At 60.1% G+C, this 9,196-nt stretch overlaps 1 protein-coding gene across 4 annotated transcripts in view; it reads right to left on the reverse strand.

The window, feature by feature from the left end:
• The window catches only part of LOC143834914 (excitatory amino acid transporter 1-like), a 39,688-nt gene extending 30,913 nt beyond the window's left edge, over positions 1-8,775 (reverse strand). Inside the window, exons 1-2 of one of the 4 annotated variants that reach the window (XM_077331828.1) lie at positions 8,624-8,775; positions 3,063-3,282 (exon numbers count right to left, since the gene is read on the reverse strand). In XM_077331828.1, the coding sequence (XP_077187943.1) occupies positions 3,063-3,144 (82 nt within the window). In that variant the 5' untranslated portion in view covers positions 3,145-3,282; positions 8,624-8,775. Of the gene's footprint in view, positions 1-3,021; positions 3,283-4,973; positions 7,774-7,886; positions 8,464-8,623 lie in introns of those variants that run through there. The other 3 variants (XM_077331826.1, XM_077331825.1, XM_077331827.1) reach the window with 3 other exon arrangements.
• Positions 8,776-9,196: the final 421 nt, after the last annotated feature.

The raw sequence follows: 9,196 nt of genomic DNA on the forward strand, positions 1-9,196 counted from the left end.
AGGGTGGCCAGTTTGAGAGCCAGTTTGGTGTAGTGGTTAGGAGTGCAGACTTCTAATCTGGCATGCTGGGTTCGATTCTGCACTCCCCCCACATGCAGCCAGCTGGGTGACCTTGGGCTTGCCACAGCACTGATAAAGCTGTTCTGACCGAGCAGTGATATCAGGGCTCTCTCAGCCTCCCCCACCTCACAGGGTGTCTGTTGTGGGGAATGGAAAGGGAAGGCAACTGTAAGCCGCTTTGAGACTCCTTCGGGTAGGGAAAAGCGGCATATAAGAACCAACTCTTCTTCTTCAGTAATCTCATGGCTCTCTCAGCCTCCCCCACCTCACAGGGTGTCTGTTGTGGGGAATGGAAAGGGAAGGCAACTGTAAGCCGCTTTGAGACTCCTTCGGGTAGGGAAAAGCGGCATATAAGAACCAACTCTTCTTCTTCAGTAATCTCATGGCTCTCTCAGCCTCCCCCACCTCACAGGGTGTCTGTTGTGGGGAATGGAAAGGGAAGGCAACTGTAAGCCGCTTTGAGACTCCTTCGGGTAGGGAAAAGCGGCATATAAGAAGCAACTCTTCTTCTTCTTCAGTAATCTCAGGGCTCTCTCAGCCTCCCCCACCCCACAGGGTGTCTGTTGTGGGGAGAGGAAAGGGAAGGAGAATGTAAGCCGCTTTGAGACTCCTTTGGGTAGGGAAAAGCGGCATATAAGAACCAACTCTTCTTCTTCTCCAGTAATCTCATGGCTCTCTCAGCCTCACCTCCCTCACAGGGTGTCTGTTGTGGGGAGAGGAAAGGGAAGGCGACTGTAAGCCGCTTTGAGACTCCTTCGGGTAGGGAATAGCGGCATATAAGAACCAACTCTTCTTCTTCTTCAGTAATCTCAGGGCTCTCTCAGCCTCACCCACCCCACAGGGTCTCTGTTGTGGGGAGAGGAAAGGGAAGGCGACTGTAAGCCGCTTTGAGACTCCTTCGGGTAGGGAATAGCGGCATATAAGAACCAACTCTTCTTCTTCTTCAGTAATCTCAGGGCTCTCTCATCCTCACCCACCCCACAGGGTCTCTGTTGTGGGGAGAGGAAGGGGAAGGCGACTGTAAGCCGCTTTGAGACTCCTTCGGGTAGGGAATAGCGGCATATAAGAACCAACTCTTCTTCTTCTTCAGTAATCTCAGGGCTCTCTCATCCTCACCCACCCCACAGGGTCTCTGTTGTGGGGAGAGGAAGGGGAAGGCTACTGTAAGCCGCTTTGAGACTCCTTCGGGTAGGGAAAAGCGGCATATAAGAACCAACTCTTCTTCTTCTTCAGTAATCTCAGGGCTCTCTCATCCTCACCCACCCCACAGGGTCTCTGTTGTGGGGAGAGGAAAGGGAAGGCGACTGTAAGCCGCTTTGAGACTCCTTTGGGTAGGGAAAAGCGGCATATAAGAACCAACTCTTCTTCTTCTTCAGTAATCTCAGGGCTCTCTCAGCCTCCCCCACCCCACAGGGTCTCTGTTGTGGGGAGAGGAAAGGGAAGGCGACTGTAAGCCGCTTTGAGCCTCCTTTGGGTAGGGAAAAGCAGCATGTTCTCCCCATTCCCAAGTCTGATCCTGCAGCCACCTCAGCAACAGGGGCTCAGTCTTTTCCTGCTTGCTTTCTTTTGGATTTGGAAACCAGAGCTCTCAAGCGCTGCGTTCCTGGCCTGGTCTTGATCAGCATTCCATCCCCATCAAGCCAAGGTGCCGCGTGACCATTTTAATCCCTGGTGTTTCTCAGCCAGCCAGCTTTTCCCTCGCTATGCAGAAGCCTGAGCGATCCCAAAGTCTCCAGGGGTGGATTAGGAGGGTCAAGACAGGCCTTAAACACATGCTTGGGGGAGGGCCAATCCATACGCTAACCCCAGCTGCACTGTACCTACCCCCTGCCTGAGACGCCCCATCCCAGAATCCTTGGCCGCAACGTAACAGGATGCGCTCAGGACGAGGAACGGCCCACCTCTCGAGGCCTTCCGGGGCTAGGCTGGCTGCCAGCAATAAAGCGCCCCCCTCCACCCCTGCTCAACAAGCAGCCGCATGCTGGACGGGCAAGCAGCCAGTGAGGAGGGACCAGGTGCAGCAACTGCCACGGAAAGAAACCTTTTGGACCCATTTGTTTTGGCTGGAGCTGCTCTGCTCAAGGCCCCAGAGACAGGGGCCGGAGGGGAAAGGTCCAGCTGAAGCTTCTGAAGTTCTGCTCAGAGGGGCCACGTCCTCACTTCCCAGCCCCCCTGAAGCCAGCCTGGTAGGGCGGTAGGGAGAGGCAGCTTCTAATCTGGCGAGCTGGGTTTTATTCCCCGCTCCTCCCCCACATGCAGCAAGATGGGTGACCTTGGGCTCGCCACAGCCCTGATAGTGCTGTTCTCAGAGGAGTAATTTCAGGGCTCTCTCAGCCTCACCTCCCTCACAGGGTGTCTGTGGTGGGGAGAGCAAAGGGAAGGTGCAGGTAAGCTGCTTTGAGACTCCTCCGGGTAGAGAAAAGCTGCATATAAGAACCAACTCTTCTTCTGCTGCACTCAAAGTAGTAAGAGAGATGGAAGTGCCTCTGAGCAAGTGCAGAATGCAGAACTTATGTCTTATTTCTAGCCTGCAAACTTGAACTTGGGACTCCAGGGGTGGGGGGGGGAGCCAGTCCATGGAGCTCAATCTCTGCAGAAACTCAGCTCCCCTTTCTGGACCCCTGCTGCCTTGTCAGAAACTTCCCATAGCCAATGTGAACCTCGCCGAGCGAACTGGCTGGGAGGAGGACTGAGACGCCATACCCGGCAGCTCCTCCTCCTGGGGGACCAGAAAAAGACGCCCGGCATCTCTGCTGCTGCCCAGCAAGGCAAGGCCCAGGGCTTCAGCGGGCAAGCACCCGCAAAAAGCAGCAGCCAGACCAAATAGGCCACGGCACTGCGACTGCGGCTAGCCCTGCTGGAGTTCACTTCGCAAAGCTGGCAACAGACAGAAGAGGCTCCCTGCATCATCCCTGCAAGCACAACTCCGCCCCCCGGGCCCCGATCCCACCAAGGCCATACCCAACAAAACAGCAGAGATGGTGAGCAGGACAAAAGCGTGCCTCTGGAAGAAGGTCTTGATACTCTCCCTGCTGACCGCGTACATCTGCTTCCGGAATCGGGCCGCCTGCTTTTCCCAGGCATGGCGGAAGCGCTGTCCCCGGCCGCCCGTCCCGAGGCGCTTGGAGGACTCCTCGTTCAGGAAGAGGCTGTTGACGTGACTTTGTCGTTTGCCCATCATCGGGCTCAGCGCCTCTGCCAGGAGGCTGGGTTCTCGGGAAGCTGGAGAACAAGAAGCAAAGGGAGGGAGGCAGGTCAGAGAGATGGGAAACTTGACCAAGCCAGTCGAGGGCACCACATGACCCCAGGCACAAGGGAGGCGTGGAGGTTCTTGGAGGAGGAACGCTAGGTGCCAGCTACTCTCTTGGGTGGCCCCAGGCAAGGAAGGGCTCTACAACCGGGAAGCAGCCGTTCTTCCCTAGTGGGCACCTAGGATCCAGACCCTTAGGGACTTCTCAGGGGCACCTGCCAAGTGCCATTAACTCGCAGGGACTCTTCATGGGTTTTTTTAGGCAAGAGATGTTCAGAGGCAGGGCTTGCCCTTGCCTACCTCTGCATCACAGCCCCCCGACTGCCTTGGTGGTCTGCCACCCAAATCCTAAACTGGGGCAACCCAGCTTAGCTACAAAGTTCTGGTGAGACTGGACTAAGAATGCCCCTTACCCAGCTCCAGAGCAGGGACATGATCTCCTCTGGCCAGCGGCAGAAGCGAGTCTTACTGAAGGCCTGAGATGAGATGCTCTTACCAGGAGGCATTGAGGACAGAGCAGAGACCGCTCTGGGGAGAACACCGGCTGGCCTTCTGGCGTGGGGCCCTTTGAAGGGTGCTAGCATTCCATCCAGTCCCCAGACAGTCCATGCCACCCGCGTCCCCAGTGAAACTTGAGAAGACCGCCCTCAAGGCCCAAGACCTTCTTCTTGCAAGATCTTTGGGGCGCTGACAACAAAGCAGCAGCCTCCGGCAGGATGTCAGGATCTATCTTGGCAAATCTTTCTCAGCAGTACTGCCCACCAGGCTGCTCTATGCATGCAGGGGTGCTCCTAGCACCAACACCACCCCCCCGTGCTCCCTGCCATGCAAGAAATCACGCACTTTCCGCACCAACCCAGCAGTTACAAAACCTCCAATGGATCAAACCAGCAAGTCCAGTCAACACAGGTCTGTCAGCAGGGCTCAAAAAGATGGGGGGGGGGGCGGTAGGGGAGGACGACCTGGCACTGCCTTGTAGCAAAATTGTGAGAGAGAATTCCCGGGCAACCCCCTACTTCAGCATGAGCCTCTGGACATAGGGCTCATTTTTCAGGAGCTGCAAAGGAACAATTATCGCCAAGAAGCGGGCACGGACCCTGAGATGCTCCTGCTAAAAGCGGCATTTGCCAGCCTTGAAGGTGCCCCCAGACGTCTGTCCAAAGAAGTCATCTCCAGCACCTTGTCCGCCAAGAGAAACTCAGCACTAAGACAAGAAGGTGCCTCCCAGCTGGAAGAAACGGCCATTTCCCATTTCGTTCTTGATCAGAGCAACATGCCAGGAGGAAAACTGCCAGAGGAGACAGAAAAACCACCCTGGCATGTCCTCCTCCCACCCAGCCGGGGCTGCCAGGAGCAGAGCAGATGTCTCCTCTTCACCTTTCCTCCTGAAGCAACGGAAGAACTGTTTGGATGAATCTCAGGGCTCTGGCCAAGTGTCGTACTGTGCCCCACCAACACGCCCCAGGGGGTTCCCCCAGCAAGGGGGAGCAGCCGGAGCACCCAGGGACAGCTACACAGATGCTGCACAGACACTTTGGTTGTTTCCCTCCAGAGGCTACGTAGAGAAAGAAGCTGCCTTCATTGTCCAAGGGAGGCAGACGTCAGCCCCCCCCACCTGAGAGAGACCCTCCCGGGACCCAGCCCATATGCCAACAGGACCCACCTGGAGGAGTGGTCGGGCTGTGATCCGGAGGGCAGGTCTCCTTCCCACCTTCAGTGCCAAAAGGCAGCCCAGATCTTACTTAAAGGTGCGGTGCAGGAGGAGGTGGGGAAGGAGGAGGAGGAGACGCCCAGATACCCGCCTGGCCCGGGACTCCATCCGGCATCTGCCAGCATCCCGGTGAGAGTTAACCCATGCAGGGCCAGCGGAGGGTGATCCAGACACTCCTACTCTTGCACTCCCACCAAGGAGGAGGGGTCTGTCTGCTTCTCTAGCTTTTCTGCATCCCTCCCTCGCTGCAAGATCAGGGCAGCAGGAGGGGTGCCCCCTTCCCATTTTATCCTTGCCACAACTGTCCTGCAAAGAAGGGCACCTTCGGGCCTTCAAAGCAGCCCAAGGATCTGAAGCTGGGTCTCCCTAAACCAGCCCCCCTGACCCACTCTTTTCCTCTACTTCCAGAGTCAGGGTGCCAGGGGCAGCCAGGGGCCATGGCAGAAGCAATACCCAGCATAACAGGGGGACCCTGGCCCGGCCATGTCCAGAGGAAACGCCTCCTGCTACCCAGGAGTCCGAAGGCTGCATGGCCAACTCAGCCTCTGGCAGGACTTGTCAGAAGAGCCCTGCTGGAGCTGACCAAGCCGCTAGCAGAGATAGACTGCCTACGCACATGGAGGTACCAGTCAACCAGACCAGCTTACAGCCACCGGTGCACTCACTCCTTGTGGAGCTGTCAGTTCCTCTTGGAAAGCAGGGACTAAGTGCAAGCTTCCCAACAGGCATGTGTGCGTCGTTATCCGGGGAGCCTGATGCCCATAAGAGCCAGGGTGGGGCAGAGACATGCCTGGTTTGAGTCCTTGCCCTGCCATGGGAGCTTGCTGGGTGCCCTTAGCTGTCCACAGACCCTCAGCCTCACCTACCCCACAGGGCTGTCGCAAGGGAAATAGGGAAGAGAGGAGAAAGATGCAAGCTGCTTTGGGTCCCCATTAGAGAGAAAAGCTAGAAATAACAGCATCTAAATAACTAAATAGAAATGATTACCCACAAGCAAGAGACAGGTGATCTTGTCCAGTGACCTCCCTAATCCTGAGGAGGGAGCCATTCCCAGCCCCAACCAGCCGGAAGCTAGCAAGCACCACCTGGGCTTCAGCCACATCTGCCCAACTGAACCCTCATGAACATCAGGAGTCACCTTCAAGTGACCAGTGCCGGGGAAGAGGAAGCCTTTGACACTGGGGAGACGGATCTCCTCTCCCTCTGGAAGATGCAGAGCCACCAATATGGCCAAAACCCCTCCGCTGCTTGGCTGTCCTCGTCCCCAAAGCGCACCCTTCATCTCCCAAAGCTGAGTAAGGAAGTGCCAATGTTGATAAAGCCGCAGCCTGTGCCAAGCCTGTGCCCACTTGCCAACCAGCACCCTCACTTAGTCACGGGAGAAGAGTTGGTTCTTATATGCCACTTTTCTCTCCCCGCAACAGACACCCTGTGGGGTGGGCGAGGCTGAGAGAGCCCTGATATCACTGCTCGGTCAGAACAATTTTATCAGTGCCGTGGGGAGCCCAAGGTCACCCAGCTGGCTGCATGTGGGGGAGCGCAGAATCGAACCCGGCTTGCCAGATTAGAAGTCCCCACTCCTAACCACTACACCAAACTGGCTCAGAAGAACTGGAAGGAGCTCAAATGTCAAAATTCATGTGTGTCTCCCCCACCACTGTAAAGCAGGACCAGACATAGTGAGAAAGGAGTTGCTCTGGAGCTGAGCATGGCCCACAGAGGGAGCTCTCCTGGCCCATGGGTCCCAAGCAGCCAGCCCAGCTGCCTCCCACCAAGAGGGGGGGCTATCAGGAGGCCCACAAAGAGGGCAGGCAGAAAATGGAGCAGCACTGCAGGTGTCAGGGTAGACTGCCTTGGAATATGGGGGTTCCATGTAGCCAGCACAGGTGGATAGCCCTTGCTCGAAATTAAAGTCATATCTGCCCATGGCCTCAGCTTCTTCCTGCGGCCTTGAGTGGCACAAGCGGCTTATTTGCTGTTTGAAATGTCCTTTTGCTCCTTCCAAGATGTTCTTGAGCCATTCCGTTTTGGGCTGCTGTTTTCTAGATCAACCGTGCCCTTTTTGCTTGCAACGTCCATGTGCGGAAGACCAGAATCCTATGCATTTGCTGACCATTCCCAGGGAACAGTCTGCCTTCCTGTCAGAAATGCCCTGCTTCAGTTTCCTTTCCTTCTCCCACCACCCATCCACCTCCTCCTGTCTCCGGAATGGGGCGCCTGGACCTCGGGTGCCAGGCTTTCTGAAGACCTCCCTATCCTGCCAGGCCTCAGTCCCTACAGGGGATTGTTGGGTTAACTCGCTTGCTCTTGGTGAACTCGGTCTTTTGCACCAAGTCAAGGGTTGGTGTTTCTGAGCGACGCCTCCGAGGGGGCCAGCATTTCCAGCCAGCTCTCTCCTCCCAGAGCCCCCAGATCGCTTCCCGCCTCCGGCAGACGGTCGGGCCTCCACGTGCGCGGGCGGGGTGAGGCTCCCCCGGTCCCGGGGCTCAGCGCACCTCAGTGACAGGCGGCGGGAGAGCCCGTCAGCAGCCTGAGTCCAGGGGCCCATCTGGCTCCTCCGCAGCCGTGACCACCCCGCGCCTCCCCCGATCTGTTGTGGGCCAGCTCCAGCGGGAGCCGCCTTGGCCTGCAGCGCACCAGTCCGCCGGGGGTCCAGGAGTGCCGCGACACGGGGAATCCCCGGGGAATCTCCCCCTTGCCCGCGAGGGGTTTCGTCCCCCTCCGCCCGTGCTCGCCCCTGCAGCGGAGGGCCCCCAAGGGGTGGGCTGCCGTCCGCCACAGCCTCGCCGCCCCCAGCCCCATGCGCAGCGCCGGCCGCAACCCCCGCCCTCCCCTTCCCCACCCGCGGGGGCCGGAGGGACTCACGCATCCCTGCCGACGGAGGAAGGCCGAGCCCGTCAGCCGATCGCCCGCTCCGCAGCCTAGAACGGGGGGAGGCGCGAAGCCGGGCGCGGAGGGAGGCGCGTAGACCGCCGGCGCGCTGCGGCGCAGCGCAGCGCCGAGGATAGCGGGAGTCGGGAGGGCGCGCCAGGCCCCGGCTAGGGAGAGCGCGGGCGCCGGCCAGTCGGCCGGCTGCCCGCAGGGGTCTCCGCTAGCCGTGGCTCCGGCGCGAGGGGCGGCCGCACCAGCCAGCCAGTTTGGCGTGCGGCTCGGTTTGCAGCGGGGAGCGGGACGGGGGAAGCCGCGGGGCCAGGCGGGAGGAGCGGCCGCGCTGCTGGTGGCTCTGCCCGGGGCCCCTCCGGTCCTCGAGGCGCCTGCCTTGCCCCCCTCCGCCCAAGCCGCGCCGAATGCAGGCGACAGGTCACGGTCCGGATAGGCCGGCCTTCTGAGGTCTCCGCTGAGGTGTCCCCCGGAGCATGTGCAAAGGGCCCGCCGACCCCACCCCATTCCCAGGGCGGGAGACAGAGAGAGAGAGCGCCTCCGGGGGAAGAGGGGATGGCGGGACGGTTCCCGGCGAGCACCCCGGCCACGTGCCGGCTGCTCCCCTCCTCTCGGAGCGCGTCCCCGGGCCGCGCGCCTACTCGCCACGTGGAGACGCCGCCGCCGCTCTCCGTCCTTGCAGTGTTGGTGGCGGCCGGCAGGGCCGCGGCTCGCCGACCTACCTGGCAGGGTTTTGGTGGGGAAAGGCCGGCCGACCCGAGACGAGCTCCGCCAGCGAGAGCGCAGAAGGCCGCGCAGAGCTCCGCCTGCCCGCGCCCAGCGCCGCGCGGCCCTGCTGCCAAGGCGAGGCGGAGCGCCCTGCCGTCGAGGCCGCCCCCTCGGCGCCGCGCGCCGCTCCGGCCCGGCCAGCAGCACCTCCCGCCGGCGGCCCCCGCGCCGCTCGCTTCCCAGAGGGCGGGCGGCCGATGCTGCTCTCGGGAAGAGCCAGCCAGAAGGCGGCTGGGCCAGGACGGCTCACCACCGGCCGCGCAGGGACCCGCAGCCTGCAGGGCTCCCAGCTCCCAGGGGCGCGCCCTGCGGGGTTCCCCTCCGGCCCTCAGAAGCCAGCCTTGCCCTGTTCCCCAAACTGGAATTAGAAGAGCACCTTCGCGACAAAAGCTTGCCTGGAGGGCTGGGGGGGGGGGGACTGCGGGCACACCCCCTGGCTATGGCAACTCACTCCTGCTGCCCTGAGTGTGAAGACTGCCTCCCTCTCAAGCACAAGGCTACCCCACCCCTCACCCCCCTTCCATCAG

Source organism: Paroedura picta, chromosome 4 (assembly GCF_049243985.1).
Source record: "Paroedura picta isolate Pp20150507F chromosome 4, Ppicta_v3.0, whole genome shotgun sequence".
In the NCBI taxonomy this organism is placed as follows: domain Eukaryota; kingdom Metazoa; phylum Chordata; class Lepidosauria; order Squamata; family Gekkonidae; genus Paroedura; species Paroedura picta.